This window comes from Penaeus vannamei, chromosome 34, assembly GCF_042767895.1.
Source record: "Penaeus vannamei isolate JL-2024 chromosome 34, ASM4276789v1, whole genome shotgun sequence".
NCBI classification, from domain to species: Eukaryota; Metazoa; Arthropoda; class Malacostraca; order Decapoda; family Penaeidae; genus Penaeus; species Penaeus vannamei.
Window position 1 is genome coordinate 6,194,870 of NC_091582.1, and position 21,747 is coordinate 6,216,616.

Here is a 21,747-nt window from a genome sequence, read left to right on the forward strand (position 1 = left end):
CTAAATATATCACGAAGTTTCTCCTCTGTAGCTTCATATGGAATGTTTCCGACTGAAAGATAAAGATGGAACTGGTAATGATAATGGAAATGTTTTCTACAAAAATATATACTTATTTGTATCATTATGTCCACACACTCAAAATCATTTTCAAACTTCATCTAAACATGGATACAATATATGACTACATTAGAGGTTAATGAAAGTATCTCAAATTTGTATTATATCTTATGCCTTTCAAACTATTAGGATTAACTCATCATATCTTGGTGGCCCACTGCTGTACGTGGCCCAAAATCCAGATATCAGGCTTACTTGAGCAGCAACTCTCACAGGTGTGTGTCTTGTTAGCATGGTCCCTTTAACCACTGATGTGGGGTGTCAAGACTCCTCATCTCCCTTTTGCAATATTTTTTTTCCTTTTTGGTATAGTTCCTTCCCCCCCATTTTCCTAGGTATATGCTTTTCATTTGCTATACTGTATCAAGATGGTAATAGATCTTTTCCTTGAACAAACCCAATATTATATCTCTAGGTAAATCATAATTGTGCAGTAAGAATAACAATAAATAACATTTTGTTATCTGTGTAATTCCAAAATATTTTCACAACATTCAATTTTCACCCTATGCCACCAGTCACAGTGGGCAGGAGTTGGCACTCATTCAGTAATGGCTCACTACTGTTACATTCCATACTTATTTACCAAAGGAAATAATGCAAAAGCCCATGGAGTTAATCACCATCCAAAAATAACAAATTTCTCACAGGATGGCTGTTAGCTCTATGTTTACACTCTGGTCAAGAAGGCAATAGAGGTTTGAAGGGAATGGTTGCACCTGGACTTTACTCCATCACTGGAGACTGTGATGATGTGCTCCATCATTGCGGAAGATGTAACTGTAACTCTTTGTTCTTATCATTAGAGCTTTTGTGTCCGCCATGGCAGTGTATATGACACTATGCATGAAAAGTTAGGCCTGTGATTCCATATTTACTGAAACAAGAAATGGTTGATGGTGTAATGCCTCTGGCTAACTGAATATGAGTTGCATGGACTAAAATGATTCTCTGATACTACTACTGATGACAAATGTTGGTTATACTTTTTTGCCATCCAGGACAAACAGTCCAAAATAGAGTGGTTAAGCAATGACAAGCCCTATCCTTGTATTCTGAAGGCAGGATTTCAATCAGAAATACCTCTTTACCATCTTCAATTCCATTTTCACATCCAAGTACTCGTACACCAGGTCTATCTAAGTTATGGAACAATGGGCCAAGACTGCACACACCTGCATCTATCTATTGCACCAAGACAATGCTGCATTCCATATAACTTACCTCACCTTGCAGTAACTAGAGAAGTAAGGAATAACCTTTCTCCCCCATCCATTCCACTCAGCTGACCTTGCATCTTGTTATAAATCATGTTGGGATCACCTAGATACATTTTAAACATTTCCAAGTCCTGGCACAAGTGAGAATAGACTGAGGTGCAATCACCATTTTGGCATATAACAGCTTCAATATTATGAATGCTTGCAAGTGGTGAAAGAGGATGGTATGTGGCATAAAAGTAGGGCAGGAGTGATTTGGAGGAATTTAAGTTTACTTTTGATTTTCCTCCTTTCTGTTAAAAAATATGCCTTCAGTGTTATAACTTTCAGATCACAGTTAATCTTCATGGTATAGGTGCACTAAGCTAGGGCAAATTGAAGATGATAATCTTGCAGAGCACAAATAGTTGCAGAGGCCAGCACAAGAATTTGTAGTCGCAAATGGGATATAGGCTGAAGATACTGACACGCGTAGATAGAGGGAAAATGCCATCTTATAGAGAGGACAAAATAGAGTGGGATAGAACATAATTTAAGCTGCAGCGGCTTCATATTTACCACTAAATGAGCAAAAATATAACGCGCGCTCGCCTTTCAAATTCTAGGTCTATCAGCTTGTTTACCTTGCGAAGAATAACACAAAACTGACCCATGAACTTCTCAAGGTTACTATGTGCATGTCAAAACAATATCTGGCTACTTATCAGAGTATAATGTTACACATTCATGCTCTTAAAGTCTTTTATTAGTGTTATTATACTTCATTTACATGTTTTACGATTGATCTATAGCCTCATTTAGAATTGTGTGCATTGTGCATTTCACACTTCCTTTTGCATGCCGCCAGCTTGACAGCTGCTGGCCCGCTCATTTCAAGGTGTAATGCTGCTAAGAAATGTTGTGTTTCCAGTATTGTGTTCATTCTGGGTTATTCTTAAGACTATACAGTGACAAAGAAGATAAAATAGATTTCAGTAACCATCCGAAAGTATGACGGTTGCAGATATAAAGGTATTTGGCTTATCATTTTACGGTGTGAATACAACTCTATCTTGCTGTACAGACCGAAGTGAAGAGAATGTGTCGCAGGGTGTGTTGGGAGGGCAGAGCCCCCCCCTATCAACCCTCCCCTCAGGCAATGATTTCCCCATAGAGATTTGCTAAAAGGTGGGTTGGGTTCCCATAGAGTTTTTTAATTCTGGCGCGTCAGCCCATAGAATTTCAAAGATGGCGGTTACATCCGTAGTTTCATTGGGCGCTTTTAAGCGTTTTTTTGTGCTAGTTTTATGCACTTTTAAAACTTTATTCTTCTTATTTAAGGCTGTTTTACCCCATAATTTCCCTGATATACTTCATGCCCTCCCCTACTAACGGGACTATCAAATCAAGATCTTTGATGGAGAAATGGTACTCAATCTCCCGAACAATTCATTCGTACAAGAAACAAAACTGAAAATCAATGAAATAATTGGATTTCCTGCAGAAAACAGGGGTGGCATCAACGCTCCCCTTTGGCACGCCCAGTCACAGCAACTTGGATTGATGAATAAATTTTTAGACATGGGGTTAAGGTCTGAGTCTCTAGCAAGTGCATCCATACTGTAACTAATCACCTTCTATTCAACTGTATGATCATAAAATGTTAGAAAATCTAACTGTACTGTTGAAGAGTTAGTTTTATCATCACTGTACAGACTTATGCTGAATCTATAAACACCATTAACTTCTATCCTGTTAACTGTGAGAAATAGTTTATCTTAACTATCTATTTTAGTAAGTAACTAAATTCTTAAACAGCTAATACTCAATTTTACCACATGAAATTCATATCTGAATAGATTTACACACACTGTTCAATTTTTTTTTGCATGTCTTGTTTCATTTGAATTAGTTCACTGCAAATACGTTAGTACATGATTCAAAGCAAACTGGAAAGTTAACTCAAAACAAAATTGATTTCATCAGTTATAACTACTTCCAATTCTAGTAAAACTTTCAAGATTTTTCATTCTGTTACAACAGCTATGTCTGGATATTTTCAGTAGGACAAATAGTGCAAACCATAGCTTGTCGTACATATAACCCAAGAACAGTTTGCTAGGAATGTGATTTTGGTTCATGAATGCAAGGCTAACAGCGGGCATCATCAATATCAAATTCATTGGTTCTAGTGAGGAGCACATTTTGTACAGAATTTCCCAAATGTTAAAACTTGATACAAAGATGTATTTGGACTCAGTGATCTACTGATTTCATATACGGTTTGCCGTGTGGATCACTGCTGTCGTGTAAAAAATAATACCACTTTTAATTAAATCTATTCTCATAAAAGTCCGCAAAATGTGAAGTTCTTGTAATAACAGTTGTCAAACATACCATAACATAAACAAACACGTCAGTCCTCATCACCAATACTCTTACAGTGCTGATATAGTATCCCTCAAACTCAACTCAACTGGACGTACCAAACACGGAACGCAGAGATTTCTCCACCACAGCACTCGTCTCACTCATTTTGACGGCGAATCCTTCTCTGGGCTGACAGAAATACGAAAGTCGGAGAGCTCTCCTTCGCTCTCTCAAAACATAACAACAACCGGGACTTTCAGTTGCTTCACATACGCTCAAAGACGATTTCCCTGTCTGTATTATTCCTTCAGGGAGATGTTCATTGGTATAAGATAGATAATTTACATCTAATTTTTAGTATGTTGGATTTATATAAATATTTCTAATAAATGATGGAATACTGGACATTATGCAGTGATATGATGGTAAACTTTTATTGTATCTGAATGAAGTATTATCTTTTGGAAATATAATTTTTATATTAACTTTTATCGTTGGCGTTCATAATTTCTCCAAACACATATAAATGGGATAAATGAAAATACATTACGCTGTGAAGAAGTTATTTACTGAAGAAATGACCATGAAGTATCTCGTTATCCTATCATATATTTCAAAAATCTTTTTTTTTTTGTTCATTCAGTTGAAAGTTTCTACTCCTAACAAAAATGAAAAATATCATTATTAAACTGTCATTTTCGCGAAAGGATAAAATTTGATGATAATTAAATCCTAAGTAATGTGGGGGAGTCTTTGACAATTTCCATTTCAGGGTATACATCAATAAGAAAAAAGTATATATTTTTTTTATATTTTCTACAAATTAAACTCAACTCCTGATACCAAGATCCATCAAATAAAATAACTCAAATTCAAAAGAGCACTAAGACGACGAAATATATCCATATAAAATGAGTAACAAAAGAGCAGTCAAAAGGTGTATGACCTTCACCAAAACAGACAAGTTGGCAGATCCAAGTCCGAGGAAGGTGGAGACCTGTGTTTTTTTTAAGCCAAGGTAATATAGCATCTTGTGACTTCTGTTTTCTAATTTGGATACCTTAGCAGCTCTAGTTTTAGAAGAAGGGCCGCCGAAAGTGTGTTTTTAGTTGATTTTGTAATGGGCGTGTTCGGTCTGTAATCTCTTATGGAAAGTGAATATGAGAATTTTTCAGGCCTTTGTAGTGTAGTAAGTCCAATTAAATGTATTTATTTATTTTGTTGTTCCCAATGAGTGTCTGATATGTTATGAATACAAGAAGAGTAGAGATTAAGAAACAAATTTCATGTAAGAGAACCGAATTATGCATATTACATAAATCTTTAGTTCACTCATCTAATTACCTTATCATTTGACAGTATTTGTCCAGTTTTGTTTTGCTTTCTTTTGAATGGAAAATGGTATATGCAAGCAGTAGAGTAAATAAGTCTAAGAACCTTATCTTCTATTAACTTCTGTCAAAACTCTAAGATAGTGAAGTTATTGGACACGCAGGTGTATTAAATTCCTGATTGGATAGTGACGTATTTTTCCGCACATTTTTTCACTATTTGGCAAAGTGGCAACAGTAGGCTAGAGCAGAATATAGATTTCTTATATATTTCTTTAGCCATAGATGTCTAGCGCATTTTTTTGGTCTAACCATTAACCGTTGACCAGCAACCAAATAAAATTCCAGTTGTGGAATTTTTTTTATTTTTTATTTATTTTTTTTTTTTGTAGATTATTGATAGTAAATTGGTAACTGTGCTTTTTTGTATCTTGTGAATATCTGTTAATTTCCCCTGTGGTTAATATCGCTCTTTGATTTATAAAGATTTTAAGGGGTATGCTATGTAGCGAGGTGGGGTTTAGGGGGAATTGGTTTGGGAGTAGCAAAATTGAGTTAGAAACTTAACTTCGGTAGATTATGATTTTCTTCTGGGTATGTGTTCAGAAGGCTAATGCGGGTCTGAGCTTAATTATACCAGTACGATTGGAATCTTCTCAGGAATTATGCAATGGACCCCCCAATATCAACACAAATTTAGCACTTGGTATTTGGAAGTTGGGTAATTTTTTGGCTTCACACAGCCTTGCAATTATTATTCCTTCTTTCAATTGTTCACATTGTAATATGTGTGAATCTGTTGTTTTCCATTGCAATGATGGAAATGAAAGTATTGGTAACTGTTTATGAAGTGACCTCAGTCTTCTGAGACTAAGTCCCTATTACTCTAGCCACTCCAAGGAAATATACAAACATCATCAATTGAACCAAAGATCTTCCTACCCCTGGGCTCTGACCTCAACCCCCACCCCATTGCTGTATTTTGCTGTTGGAGGCTCCACCCTTGAACGCCTACCTGATCACCCTGGACTTGCTCTCCACATTTGTCGCAACCCATTTTCTTAATTTCTGATGTTATTCTTTGCCTGTGGATAATTTCAAATATCAGTGTATGTAATTTTCCCCTTTCTCTATGATAAGTGTCATTACATTTTCCTGTAATGTATACCAAAGTTTTTTAGTTTTGCACAACTTTCTTATTATTAACTTGTGAATGAAATATCATAGATGAAAAGTATCTTATATTCTGTTGTTCTATCCTTTAAACATAAATTTTACTTTGTATCTTGTAGCTGTGGGAAACTGAAACTATGCCAGAAATTACTGGTTAAAATATGAAAGACATACAAAATAGGGCGCTGAATTGTCTAATGGAGGGGGCTATGTATGCCGTTGCGACCTCCCTAGCAGCTCCCCTACCTCTTTCCATGATATAGGGGGTAACTCATTATATCCACCATGTTTTTACAGCAAGATAGAGCATAGGATTATCCCGGATGCACAGAAGTCTTTGTAATTAGATAACTTGCATAGCAAGTTATCTAATGAACAGAGCTGTGGCCCCTGTAAACCCCCCTGGGGGGCTGTTGCCCTTAACTCCCTGCACAGTAACCTGTGAAATGAAAAGCAAGCTCTATCTTGTCTTAAATACAAGGAAGATTCTTTGTATTCCAGGGTATTGGGTGTACAGTTCATTATATTTCCTTCATGTTTTACTCTGCATGTCGGACTTATGCGCCGTTCTGCCGTGAATATCACGGAAGATTCTTTGTATTCTAAGGCAGCAGTCAGGGGTTGATAGTCCCCCTCCCCCTAGGAAACTATCAGTAGACTACATTATTAAGTTAAAGATGAAGAAAATTTTACAATTTGGATGATATTTTGTCCTTTTAGGTGTATAGAGAAAAGAGAGGGGGATGGTGTATACCAAAAGATTTTTGTGGATTGTAATATTGTAAATGTATCCTCACTAGTTATTTGTATATTAAAGAATATTGTTTTGTGCTCTAAGTGATATTTGTGCTCTAGTTAATACAAAAAACATATCAGGTGAGCCTGTATCAGCTTATCTAATCACTTAAAGAAGAGGAACCATTTGAAAACTAGAATGATTCTCTTTGCATTTTGAAAAGTAATCAATATTACTTCATAATAGTCCCTATTTACCCTTACGGATGGCTTAGCCTTCTTTCTAAGTATGAGATTGCTTTGAATAGGGGTGATTTCAAGTTTTGCATTGTTACTTAAAAGTTAAGGCAGTGTATGTTAAAATATATTCAAATGTGTGGCTTTGAGTAGTTATTTATTGAAATCCCTTATTTCTTAAAAAAAAAGAAAAAAGAAAAGGTTAAATTCATTTGGACCCCACCAATTGTTCTGGCCAACAAAGCAAACAGAATTAAATTGTTGTGATGCAAAGGCTGGGTTGGGCTCATTTTGAAATTTGATCACATTGCTATATTATGTTTCAGCACTTATGTTTTTGAACATAATATTAACAATACATTAGAAAAGAGGAATGCATAGAATTTGTACTTTCCAATGAAATATGCTATGGTGCAATCAGACGTCTGGTATTTATTTTTTAAGATTTTTTTTTCTCACATAATGAGCAAATATTCATGCTGTTCCATTATATACTGTACCAGACATGCATGAATTAACAATTAAGGCTAATTAAGTGAGTATAAATTCTTACAGACGGCTTACTTTGTGGCAATAGGGAATCCATTGCCCCAGTGGATGTCTTTTGCCTTTGCTCACATCATGATATATAATTCATGATCATAAGCACATTTGATTACAAATGAGTGCATTATAACTCAGGGTTGGCATGGATGAGACAGCAATTTCATGGTTAAGGCAGACTGCATTGTGGCTCTCATTGTCATGCTGAGTTCTAATTTTAGTGTTACTTGTTATGATAAAACATGTCTTAAATGATGCATAGTATGAGACATGTACATGGAAGCTATAGTTGATATACATAAACACTCCCTTAATTAAATTTATACATATATTTTTCATTATGAATAGTTTGTCCTATTTATATTCAATCATGCTTTGGACATATTCCATCTTAGGCCTATATCTATGGATGATATCCTGGTAAGTGTCATAGGATGCATGCAAATGCAAATGGGCTAAAATCTGGTAAAAGCAGTTCAGGTTACCCCCTTATTTACCCATGAAAGAAACCAAGTTAGACCCTTATATTCATTAATTCCTCAATGAGTATAGTCATATGAAACCAGTCCCAAATCATGTTGACCCATGTGAACTCCTAAACATCCAGACAGTGTCCCTGAGTGTCCCATGAATATTTATATTATTTATTTATTTCACTGTTATTGCCCTCTGTATGAGCAAGTGCACTTGATAAGTGCACTTTGCCATCTTTATGATAAGCTGTGATTAAGAATTTTAGAGACATTATAAATATTTAAGATTCTTTAACATTTCAAATTCTGAGTCAGTAAAGTGCACTTGGTCATTGCAGATGTCATACAGCTGGGACCAGCAACAGCAGTATGGCTGGGGAGACCAATCAAGTTTTTCCTATGACATGGGATCTCCAGACTTTGGGCAGGAGCAGCAGTTCCAAAGCTTCGATTATAGCAGCTCTGGTGGCCAAGGAGGACCTCCACCTACTTCTACTTACAATAATGTAGGGGGTCAGCAGCCTACCTTCTTCACCCCAGGACCTTCCATCATGACACCAGGACCCAACCCTGAAGCCCCCGTCACAGGAGACTCCATAGATGATGAGCCTCCCCTGCTCGAGGAGTTAGGAATCAACCCAGAATCCATATTGCAGAAAACTCTCACAGTCTTGAACCCAATGCGACGCACCAACCCCATGATTCTGCAGGACACAGATTTGGCTGGCCCTTTAGCATTTTGTTTAGCCTTTGGTAGTTTCCTTCTTCTCTCTGGTAAAGCTCAGTTTGGTTATATTTATGGCATTGGCATGTTAGGATGCGTGTCTATGTATGGCCTCCTAAACATGATGTCAATGTCAGGTGTAAATTTAGGTGTTGTTGTAAGTATTCTCGGGTATTGCCTGTTGCCCATGGTTGGATTGGCAGGTGTTAATGTACTCATATCTCTTCAAGGTGCTGTGGGCATGGTTTTGACAGGTGCAGCCATCCTCTGGTGCTCAGTTTCAGCTTCTAAATTATTTGTAACAGGCTTGGCTATGGATCATCAACAGCCTTTAGTTGCTTATCCATGTGCACTTCTCTATGCTGTGTTTGCTCTCATTACCATATTCTAGTTTTATATGTATAAGTTAATTATTACTAAAGAAAATATTGGTTTTGTTTAAGAAAACAATGCTTTCACTATCTAACATGTGTGCAAGTTTATGCAATTTACTGGATATTAAGTTATAATGGCAAGTGCATGTGTCTGCTTTTTACAGGAAAAAGATTTTGTAATAGTGGTATATCCACGCATTTTATATACAAATATATATGTATTTATTTCATAGGGAAAAAACAGAGATTAGTTAACCATATATTTGAATCATAAAAGAACAATGCAAGCTTATGTACAACATTCATTTGTTGATCTTATAGTTGAGCTTCTTCTCTCCATTCCTTATTTCAACAAGCTTCACATGTGTTAATCTGTGTGATTCAGAAATAGCCTTAATTTTGCTAGGTGTTTTAGTGTTATATGAAATTATGTCAATGAATGTTAACTAGTCTGTTTTAATTGTTAGTAGGCATGTTACTTTTTTTCCTTCCTTTTCATTATTCTTGAGTGGATTGCACAGTGAAAGGTCACATCATAACAACGGGACAGTAGTTAGCCTTGTCATGTATTTTGACATGTTGTATTATTGAGTTGTGTTTGGCTTATCGAGGATCTGTTGGCAGACTGTTTCTTAGTCAAAATTATCTCAGTTCAAGATCACTCAGTGTTGTCATCTTTACTGACCTAGCTTGTTAGATTGAAATCTTAAACTTTTTCATGGATTTAGGTATTATACAAGAAGAAGATATATTCTTTATAATAAAGTTAAAGGACTTTATTGTTGTTTGTTTATTCCTGATTTTTAATGAATGAATTAAAAGGTGAAGAAACACTCAACTGTATATATCTATGCTTTTCCAACCTATGCTTTATGTCAATAACTTAAAATGCTCTTTGGTCCATCAAACATGCAATCAGTGAAAAGTTGTGGTAATCTCAGCAAATGTCTAATCATTGCAGTAAAAGTAAAATGTTAAATTACACTTATATGCTAAACCTACAAAAATGAGGCAATGAAGATAGGTCCTATTTCCTTTTATTTTTATCTATTAAACAATCTTCAGTGAACTTGGGAAAATGTCTATGGCCCATTTCAAGCACCTGAGTCCACTGGGTTTGGTAGTCACTTATGGTTCATTAAATGCTGTGCCATCTATGCTGGTTATGAGTATGTTCATTACTCTTTTGTTGTTAGTGATCTAGTTTTCATAATGGTTACTGAAATTTTTACTGTGCTGTTTATGAGTTTGCCTTTTTTTTTGTCCGATGTGACGATAAAAAATGCATACAAAATTAGGAAATATTGAAAAGAATTAAACTTTTTATGATAACAGAACTTGTAGAAAATAAGGAGTTTCTGGTAAAGGAAAAAAGAAATTCTGTTGTAATTCCCAATTTTTACCCTTTCTATGATCACTGTCTTCATATTTATTTATTGATAAAATTATGTTATGGATAATAATGATAATAATGACAGTAACAATAATAATAATAATGATAATAACAATAGTGATATTAAATAATGATAATGATCAATATTATTGTAATCATGATTATAATCATTATCATTATGATTAAATGATAATGATGATGATCAATAATAATGATAATGATGGTGACAATAAAAATGCGATGAAATTGATAGCAACATGGGTAATGGTGATGTGGACTTACAAGATATTCTTTTTCTATGTTTCTACACAGATATTTGTAAACAGCTTCTGAATCATAAGAGTTGTAAGAATGATGTGTAAAGAAGAATTTTACATTATATGCATTCCATCAGTTGAAAACTTAAGAATATTTGATTGATCTGGATTTTGTCAGTAGGAACAAAACCAAGATGCTTATTGAGGACTTTGGTTTATGAATTGATAAAAGAATAATGCAAAAGTTTTTTTTTTCTCTTTTTTTCTTTTTTTGATGGTTTACCAAGCTTATGTCCTTTTTTATCAAATTGAATTTCAAATGTATAGGCTCTGATAGGTAATAGAGTTAATAGGTAATTTTTGTCTATTTACCTACAATACTGTAATCCTGTAAGTAGATAAAATGTTTCTCTTTTTCAGATGTTTTCCAGGAAGAGTGCAATCTTCACACCTGGTGTTCAGGTGCTCATTAATTCCAAGAAAATGTCATTAAAACTTAACAAGCCTCATTACACCTGTATGCAGTCAAACTCAGACTTCTCTTCAACGCCTAGATTATCATCAGATAGTGAAAAACAGAACGTTAATGCAACTGGAGAATTGACCCAAGATAAGGTCAAATGGGAAGGTCAAAAAAGAGGTCCTTTTATGAAGAGGAGACGCCACCTTACGCCAGGACTCCGTGTAACAAGTCTGATTCCACAGAAGTTCTGGGAGGAAAGAGGGGAGAACAAAGATGAAATAGCAAAGGAAACTGGATCACTTCAAGATGATTACAAGTTAAATGATGAAAAACATGGCAGAAGTGAAGGGAGTGTGGACTTTGCTTTGACTGATAATGAAATACAAAATTCCAACAAAGGCCCTTGTAATAAAAGTCCGGAAGAAGAAAGCATCAATTATCATTATAGCAACCAGGATCCTCACTTCAAATCCAGACCCCAAAGCTTGAAATTAAGACGGAGATCGCTCAGTGTTTCAGAGAGGTTTGATCAGCTGTTGCAAAATGGTAAGAAAGATGAGATTGAAAAAGAGTGAGACTAGATATCTATGTTTATTAGTGATTACATATCTCTGAGTCTCTGTAAATTATAGGCTTACAATTTTGTTAATTTCAGGTTTCTTAATTACTTGATAAAATTCAAGTCCTGAAATATCTGTGTTCTTGAAGTTTTAAATTTATTAACCTGTTTTTATAGTTTATATATATATATATATATATATATATATATATATATATATATATATATATATATATATATATATATATATATACATATATACATATATTTATATATATAATCTGTATATTTGTACATATATTTTTTCTCTTTCATCTCTTTCTTTGGTGACACTATTCAAAGTTGTTACTTGATACTAGAGAAATCATATTGCTCCCTAGCCTTCAATTTGTACAGAAGAATTTCATGCTAAGGGGCAAATATAGACCCTTATGTATGTTTGTTTGTTTACAATCAAAACCTTAGATAGAATACCTTAAAGGTAGTAGATATGAGATACCAAAAATAATTGATAGGAAAAGTGATAAACATATCAGAATTAATCACATATGTAATTCATTGTCCATACTAAATTTGATAAATCTGAAGAATAATTATGTGTTGACTATTTTACATTTATTGAAAAAGACACTTGAGATGATTACATTCACTCATACTCTTTGTCTTAACGTCTCACTCCCATGCATATACATAGACATAAATATATATAAACACACTCTCACTCACTCACTCTGTCTCTCTCTCTCTCTCTCTCTCTTTCCGTCTCTCATACATACACACTTTATCTGTCACACACTCATGCACCCCTCCACCCACCCACCCACACACACACACACTTTCTTTCTTTCTCTCTCTCTCTCTCTCTCTCTCTCTCTCTCTCTCTCTCTCTCTCTCTCTCTCTCTCTCTCTCTCTCTCTCTCTCTCTCTCTCTCACACACACACACACACACACACATTCACACACACAACTCACACACACACACACACACACACACACACACACACACACACACACACACACACACACACATACATATTCACACACAAAAATATTCACACACATACATATTCACACACACATACATATTCACACACACACACATATTCACACACACATACATATTCACACACACATACATATTCACACACACATACATATTCACACACACATACATATTCACACACATACATATTCACACACATACATATTCACACACACATACATATTCACACACACACACATTCACACACACACACACACATATTCACACACACACATATTTACACACACACACATATTCACACACACACACACACACATACTCACACGCACACACACACACATATTCACACACACACACACACACATACATATTTACACACATAAATATTCACACACACATACATATTCACACACACACACATATTCACACACACAAACACACATATTAACACACACACACATATTCACACACACACACATATTCATGCACACACATACACACATACTCACACACACACACACATATTCACACACACACACACACACATTTTCACACACACACACATATTCACACACACACACACACACATTTTCACACACACACACATATTCACACACACACACGCATATTCACACACACACACATATTCACACACACACACACATATTCACACACACACACGCATATTTACACACACACACACACATATTCACACACACACACACATATTCACACACACCCACACACATATTCACACCCACACACACACACACATTCACACACACACACACACACACACACACCCACACACACATATTCACACAAACACATACACACATACTCACACACACACACACCCATATTCACACACACACACACCCATATTCACACACACACACACACATTCACACACACCCATATTCACACACACCCATATTCACACACACCCATATTCACACACACACATATTTACACACACATATTTACACACACACACACACATATTCACACCCACACACACACACATTCACAGACACACACACACACACATATTCACACACACACATACACACATACTCACACACACACATATATTCACACACACACACACATATTCACACACACACACACATATTCACACACACAAACACATACACACACACACACACACATATTCACACACACACACACACACATTCACACACACACACACACATATTCACATACACACACACACACTCTCTCTGTCTCTCACTCTCCCTTTATCTCTCTCTCTCTCTCTCTCCCTCTCATTGGATAGGATATTAAAATGAAACTGCAAAATCATATTCACATTTATTCTACTAGAACTTTTCAGCAATAAGGCTCCATAAGCTTGGAAATAGCGCATAGTAATGTTTGTAATTAAGCACACAAATATGACATTAACATACATACTGAAGATCCTTCTTAGCTATATAAGAGATTATTGTGGTATATTGTGAAGCCATAATCCTATATCTTTCATTAAAATATGAAACGGGTTAGAAATACTTTATAAAACATGTTACATACACAGAGTATCCCACATAAAACTAAAGGAAGTAGTGCCAAAAAGGCTAAAGAATTCTGTACAAAAGAGAGAGAAAGAAAATGAAGAAAAAAAAAAAAAAATCAAGCACTACCCTAACAGAGGAACCTTGGGGGTAAATTCCATTCGCAAAGCAGTATTTCTCTATTACTTTGTCCCCTTAATGTCTTATCTTTTAAACATTTAAGTCACTTAATATATACTATACCGATAATCTTATCTATAAGTCACTGCTTGGCACCAGATTATGTCACAATAGTATCACAGCACAAAATTACTAGATTTAGCTGCGAAAGGTAAAAAAAAAAAATAATAATATATTATCAACTAATATTCTAACATATGAAAAGAAAGAGCTGAAAAACATTTAACTTGATAAATGTTTGACTCTTTAAATAAACATTAAATATTTTATGCTTATTTTTCTTTTTTGCAGGTATTAAATAAACAAATATAATATTACCAACAAATTTTGTAATAACTTATGTAATGATGTTAATAACGCAAAAATTATCTAATAGACTGTGAAAATATAAAGCACAGTGAGTATATACTAGAAAATCTACGTATCTAAATCATAGTAGCAACATATGACCTTTGAAATAAAACTGAAATTTGTAGAACAGAATAGCTTGATATAAAAAGCATCACCCTAACCCTAATAATGGTTATTCATATTCAATGAGGCTAAACTAAATTATATACCTTTGCAGACAAATATATTGAGCTCTTTATGAGAACAAAGTTTAGCACATGTTAGACATACGTCACAGCACAACATTCACTACTCGTAGAGTATGTGAACGTGAGACCTCTTACCACAAATTCAATTACAATAATGAAGAAAAAAGTCTTGGAACGAGTTTACACATAGTAATATAAACATCCCATGCTCCAAAAGGGATATTCAGCAATTTCTGAATATTTTTTTTTGCTTTTTATTTTTTTGTCTTCAACACAAGATATATATATATTTTTCATATATATATGTAGGAATTTACAAAAGTATTTAATTTATTTTTCAGACATCAAAACTGATGAATTTCCCCTCAGCACTTTTCAACATTCTGTCAGCACACATGGAACTCTGATATGGCCTTGAATGCTCTTTGAGATTTCCAAATTTTTATACACTTTTAAGGAATCTTTTGCTAACACAATTTGAATATTTTTCAACTTCTTTCGATCACGTTGAACACACTCCACTGGATGATTGTTCATGAATTTGGTCCCAGAAGAATATGGACAATAAATAAATAAATACTAGGTCTTACTAAAAACAAAAACAAAAACAAAAAAACTACATGGCATTTTCTGTATCAGATCTAGGAGACAATGAAGAACAAATGATGATGGTATTAGACGACAGACACACGACACGGGCTGCAGACACTCCCAAGATGAAGGTGACACAGTCATCTGTTGCGTCCACTTGTCGCAGTGGACAAGACACGAGTGGAAATCAACCAGAAGTCTTAGACTTTAAAAATAAAGTTCACAGGGTACATTTTCTCAAATTACACCTTTGAGAAAATGAAAGTTAGAAAGAGTAATACACAAGCTCTGGCTGTCTCTTCTCACTCGTCCTTGAGTCTCTTGTAAAGACTCTGTACATAGGTGAAGACACACTTCCAGTCTGGTTTCTTCATCATGACCATGTCCTCTACATCAAGGAGTGCCATCACACCAGCTTTCTCACTGCAACAACAAGAAATTTTATTACTAAATTTATAATTGAAAATTTAATTTTCTCCTCCCTCTTCCCTCCTCTCTTTCTCTCTCTCTCTCTTTCTCACACACACACACACACACACACACACACACACACACACACACACACACACACACACACACACACAATCATGAAGAAAAAACTAGTACTTACTCTGCCACTCTGAAAGCAAGTTCGAAATTGTAACGACGATTCTTGGGGTCGAGTTTATCGAAGTCAAAGGCATCTGGGTAAAAGTGGTGGATGAGAGCGCAGAAGGCCATACCATCGTTCCAACTTGTGCTGAAGTTCTCAATCTTTACTCCCTGTTTTGGTGAGAAGTGAAAGGTTAGCGTGATGATAGTAGTAATCCGAGGCAAGGAAAATATTCTGGATGTGAATTATCATCTGTCTTAAGCAAAAGGATAGCTATGGAAGATTTTGTCTCCAGAGATGGAGATGAAAGTTTGGTGCTTCTTGCAAAAATTATCTGCAACATTTCAGCCAATTTATTCTATTATTAATTTTTTGCATATGACATAATTTGGTTAAGTAAATATGGTTAAAGCAATTGCTGCATTAATAGGTAAGGTTTTAAGCATCATGTGTGTAGAAATAATGTAGGACAGAAATCTTAAGAAACTTGATTATAACAGAATGGATAAGTTTGGCATTTCTGAAAAACTTAATTCTTGTTATGAAAATCATTCCAAATAGTTATATTATAAATAAGTATATAGTATAATTTGCACTTTAAATTGTAGTATGTTAATATAATACTGTGATGCAAAAAAGAAGTAAATAAAACAAAATCATATAACATTCATCTGTAAAAAGACGTCAAAAAAATCAGTTGATAACTATGTATTTAAAGTCATTAACTCACTCTAAGTGCTGTCATGCATAAACTATGATAAAAAAACACTACAAACAAGCACACACTACTGCCCCTAAATGTATACTAATAATCAAGGATGGAAGAGTGTAAAAGAACCTAAAGATCAAAGGTTCTAACTCTATTTGCAAACAATTACAGAAAAATAAAACTAGCTGTATTATGTACAGGACAATGTTGAAATTTCTCCCAACATTCTCCTCATCCTTCGTCCAAATCTGTCGTCAACATTTCTCATCATCTATAATAGAAATTGGATAAATTTCTTTCAGGTTATTAGTTTTATTGCTATTCAAGTGTGTTCAGCTGACAAAGACCAGGGCCATAATCTTGCCTCTCATTGCACCAATAGTGGTTCCTTTTTTCGTATGAAGCATAGCTAATGATTATAATTTTAAATATGTCTACATGATGCTTTCTGGGGAAAATATAGGATAAATCATTAACCTCAGAAATTTTAAGTATCAAAGGAATTTTGACATTCTTTGAAGACCATTTTTGCTCTTTTACCTGAGAAATGAAATTTGAAAATATCCTAAAACATGAAAACTGGTGAATGTTACCACTGTCTGAAAGTGGAATGGGACAATAAAGTGTTTCTGCCGTCTTGTTGCATGGTGCAGTGTTACTTTGTGTCTTGGGGCTACATGCATGAAGCCCCATGGAGGCCCTGTGTACCTTATAGTCGCGGGTGCGGCACTGGCACCACGTCAGCAGCATATCCTTCACCCCTGAGGCGCTGCGACCAAGTTGACTGGATAATTGGAAAAGTGGGCCACCACCCGCAGACTTCGACTTAGAGCTGTAGAAGGAGGAAGAGGCCGTGAAGCAGCATTGACCAGCAGGCAGTAGCAGCACCAGCAGTAGAGAGCAGCCAGCAGACACCCTTTTGGTTAGTGCCTCGTGCTACACAAATCATGCAGCAGTTCTGCTCTATACTGTAGTTACACTTTTTCTCTAGGGGAGGCTAAGATCTATTGTTATTTTTTGTTAATAGAGGAAAGTTCAACAAGAATCACTTGCACACACACAAACGACAGAAAAGCGAAGAAGTCTGAACAAAAAACACATAGAACAGCAGATTTTTCATGACACGTAAGCAAAATATTCTTTAAACCATAAAACACACAAAAATATCTCAACCCACATATATCAGCACTATATACGCAGACGTATATTACAAACACAAACTAAATCTACACATTGACTATAAACATAGCCTATCACATTTTCCAAACAATATTCAAAAGTATGAGGAAGGCAATCAATCAGTATCTAACCAAATAGATACAAAAATACAGTGAAGATACACTATAAACATAAATTACAATTATTAGGGATCTATATAAAAAAACATCTGTCCATTCATGGTGTACTATTAGTCAACAGTTCTGTATTCATTGTACATGATAGTACATTTTATGCAGACTGTGTGTGTCTGTGTGTGCTCTAAGGGGCAAGGAAAGCAGTGGGAAGCAGCTGAACTCTAATGTAATCATTCTGTTCTAAGGGGGATGCCACTCTAGCTAATCACAGAGCTGGAAAAAGAGATGTCGAGAGCAAACCACACCAAGTTATAGAAGTTGTGTTTGGGAAGCCTGTGTATGAACAGTTGGATGGCAGATGGAGCATACTCATTTCACTATCATAAAGAGTGGTTAGAAGGCATAACCAATCAGTATGCTACATAATCCATCCACTTCAACAAAATCTTTCCAAACACCAACAGTGGAGGGACAGCTGAGAGCGGCGATGTTCTATCTAAGAGAACACTGGGAACCTTGTGATCCAACTCTACCTTACTCTCGTACTCTGCTGTGGATCTCTTACAGAAGTCTAGGATGATTTTTTTGATTGTGGCAGCATTGTGTCTGATAATTGGCAGGGCCAAGGAGAAGGGACTGGGGGAAACACAGGAGGAGTTAGATGTTGTCCCAAGAAATCTTTAACCATTGATTTTGAAGGAACCAATGATCAGTTGTATCATCTAGGGAGAAAACCTATAGGTGTGTATGGTAAGCACAGGGAATTTGTAGACGTGGGAGGGTGATACCACAAGCACCACAGGTATGCCCTGGCCAAATACAGGGTGTGGGAGAGCCTGAACCAGGCAGAGAAGACAGAGATATGAAGAGGAAACAATATACTCAATAAATGGGTGGAAAAACAAGATATAAAAACATAAATATGCTCTAATGTATACCCTGTAAAAAATCTTCAAGGATGTGTGTAATAATGTTGATGACTACTTTTAAGCCAAAATATCCCCAGAGTAACAATGCACATATCATTCACTTTGATTAATGTAGTAAAGCAGAGTTTGATAATCGTGTGAAGTTGAGTGTGAATTTATTATGATGCATATTCGTAACATTACATTATCAAGTTCTGCAGTACAACATAATCAAACTTTTATAGCCAAAAGCTCTGTTTATACAATGAATGGCACAAAGCACTCTTAACATATGTTGGAGACTGTCCTTTGTCCTCTCCAAGAACTATCTATCCTGTCTAAACAGGCTGGTACACCAAGCACAGGAGACATTTCTACAATTAAGCAAGTGAACTAGCTTAAACCTGAAATCTTCTTGAAGAAAAAAATAAATATCATACATGACAGTATATACAATAACCACCCTGTATTGTGACCCTGAAAGCAAAATGTTTCAAGCAATGTCTATTTATGACCCAAGTCTATTCCCCCTAATGAAAAAAGAAACATAGGATGGATGAAATGACATTTGCAGTTTCTATTTAAGCATATCCAGCCACTTACATCTTTTTTTTTTCTTTAACAAACATAATTTCATCCATATTCTCTACACGTTTGAACCCTTTACCATATCACTATCATCAGCAAAATGAATTCAAAGCAATATTCTCACATAGGGATAGACCCTTGCTAATAGTGCTTTGAAGACCTAGTGTTGCTAATGATACTATGGACTGAAGAATGTACATTTCTTAACCTCCAGTTCTTAATAGGGACTTACTTTGGTGTGCGGGGGGTCTGCGAGTCCATTTGCTTGAACTTGTCAAATGGGGACACAACCTTTTTGCTGTCAACTGCAAAATTAAAATAATACAATTATCATAGATCTCAGACACTATAATAAGAAATATAGCACTGATAGCATCAACATTGATTTACTTCTCACTTTAAGGCAATCTTCATCATTACCATTACCACTTGTTTGCTATCAAGATTTTCTGTATACCGATTCAAATGAAACTTCATTAACTACATAATCACCATTTCTAATTTTCATAGCTTCTTTCTCCAGAGAAATATAGAGCTGGATGAAAAATAATTTCCTTCCTGAAATTAATTCGCCAAGACATACCTTTGCTCATGGAGGAGGAAGTCTTATAGGAGGAGCTGGATGAGGAATAGGAACTCTTTTGGACATTGACTGAAAAGAAAAGGAAAAAGAGGGATAAGTGACATGAAAAGAACATTTTCATACCCATAGTATTTTCTATAAAAAGGTCTTATTACAAAACTGTGGTATTATTCCAAAATCATTTAGACCACAAAAAGAAAAAGAAAAGTATATGCCTCTCTCCATTTCTTCTGTTAATTCATATATCAATTATCAGCAACCCACATGATATAACGGTGAAATCAAATCAAAATCAAATTTGAATACACATGTGCTTTTATCATATGTGACAATATATCTGAGTGACTGTGTAAAAATGTGTAAAAGTACTGAATAGTGTGCATAGGCCTTCAGTAAATGTATTTGGTCAATGTGGAGAATAAGAATGAAAGGTATGTATGTATGTATATATATGTACGTATGTATGTATGTAGGTGTATATACTATGTGTATGTATATCTTTTTTATTAATTATTCAAAACATACTTATCATCAATGAGACTCAAATGAAAGTGTATTTGTGTGTTTGGGTAATCCATATGAGTGTACATGACAACCTCATGCCATACAGTAGATACGCAGCAGGGATCCCCTACAGCACCTGTATTTAGTGTAGTGAGTTGCGTTTAACATACCTTGGCTGGAGCTTCGAGATTCTGTATTGGAGGTGCGGGACACGCCGAAGGGTGACACAGTGGAAGTCTTGGAGTCTCCTGTTAAAGGGATCACATTAGTCCAGAATTACCACAATTGACTTCACCAATAACAAAAACAAATTTTAAAGGGGGAACTAACAGCATCATGCCTTCAAAGATTTTCTTCGCCGAGTATCCGCATGTGACCGATTTTACTGCCAAAAGGAACTATTTGTATTTCATTTTCTTCAAGAGCTTTAAAATCTACTTCACTCCCTCGTACTTTCAGTGAATGTCAAAGAAATAAACCAGAGACCAATACCCGGATAAGCAACCACACAAGCCATCTTGATGAGAAATCGCTATGTTCTCTCTCGTCTCCAAAGCGCCGAATGCCCAACGCAAATCCAAGAATGGCGACAGGTACAACCAGAGTCCAGGGTATTCAGGTGTCGTTAGCGGCCGGCTTTCGAGTGATTGTCCGTTCACTAGGTGCTGTTCACCTCAACTGATGGCTCGTGCTGAGTGTCGCCCAAGATATAGCTGGTGTCTCAGGAAGTACCCAGCTATGGGGTTCCCCGCTCTTGACATGGTTGAG

General features: G+C 35.6%; 3 protein-coding genes across 21 annotated transcripts in view; 1 reads left to right on the forward strand and 2 right to left on the reverse strand.

Moving 5' to 3' along the window:
* Positions 1–3,984, reverse strand: part of CstF64 (cleavage stimulation factor subunit 2 CstF64) — a 26,421-nt gene extending 22,437 nt beyond the window's left edge. The window contains exons 1-2 of one of the 2 annotated variants that reach the window (XM_027358792.2): positions 3,806–3,984; positions 1–52 (exon numbers count right to left, since the gene is read on the reverse strand). The exon at positions 1–52 is cut by the window's left edge and continues 27 nt beyond it. In XM_027358792.2, coding sequence (XP_027214593.1) covers positions 1–52; positions 3,806–3,854 — 101 coding nt within the window. In that variant the 5' untranslated portion in view covers positions 3,855–3,984. The remainder of the gene's footprint in view (positions 53–3,805) is intronic. The other variant, XM_027358867.2, reaches the window with a different exon arrangement.
* Positions 3,985–4,567: 583 nt separating this feature from the next.
* Positions 4,568–10,058, forward strand: Yip1d1 (Yip1 domain-containing 1). Its single transcript, XM_027358688.2, has 2 exons — positions 4,568–4,707; positions 8,520–10,058. The coding sequence occupies exon 2, from the start codon at positions 8,520–8,522 to the stop codon at positions 9,294–9,296; it is 777 nt and encodes a 258-aa protein (XP_027214489.1). The 5' UTR covers positions 4,568–4,707; the 3' UTR covers positions 9,297–10,058.
* A 4,220-nt stretch (positions 10,059–14,278) lies between these two features.
* Positions 14,279–21,747, reverse strand: part of LOC113809654 (uncharacterized) — a 258,298-nt gene continuing 250,829 nt past the window's right edge. For 14 of the 18 annotated variants that reach the window (XM_070113568.1, XM_070113571.1, XM_070113581.1 and 11 more), the window contains 6 exons: positions 21,150–21,227; positions 20,476–20,544; positions 20,125–20,197; positions 17,810–17,933; positions 16,411–16,562; positions 14,279–16,223 (listed from right to left, as the gene is read on the reverse strand). In XM_070113568.1, coding sequence (XP_069969669.1) covers positions 16,103–16,223; positions 16,411–16,562; positions 17,810–17,933; positions 20,125–20,197; positions 20,476–20,544; positions 21,150–21,227 — 617 coding nt within the window. In that variant the 3' untranslated portion in view covers positions 14,279–16,102. Of the gene's footprint in view, positions 16,224–16,410; positions 16,563–17,809; positions 17,934–18,929; positions 19,033–20,124; positions 20,198–20,475; positions 20,545–21,149; positions 21,228–21,747 lie in introns of all 18 variants that reach the window. The other 4 variants (XM_070113579.1, XM_070113570.1, XR_011398115.1 and 1 more) reach the window with 2 other exon arrangements.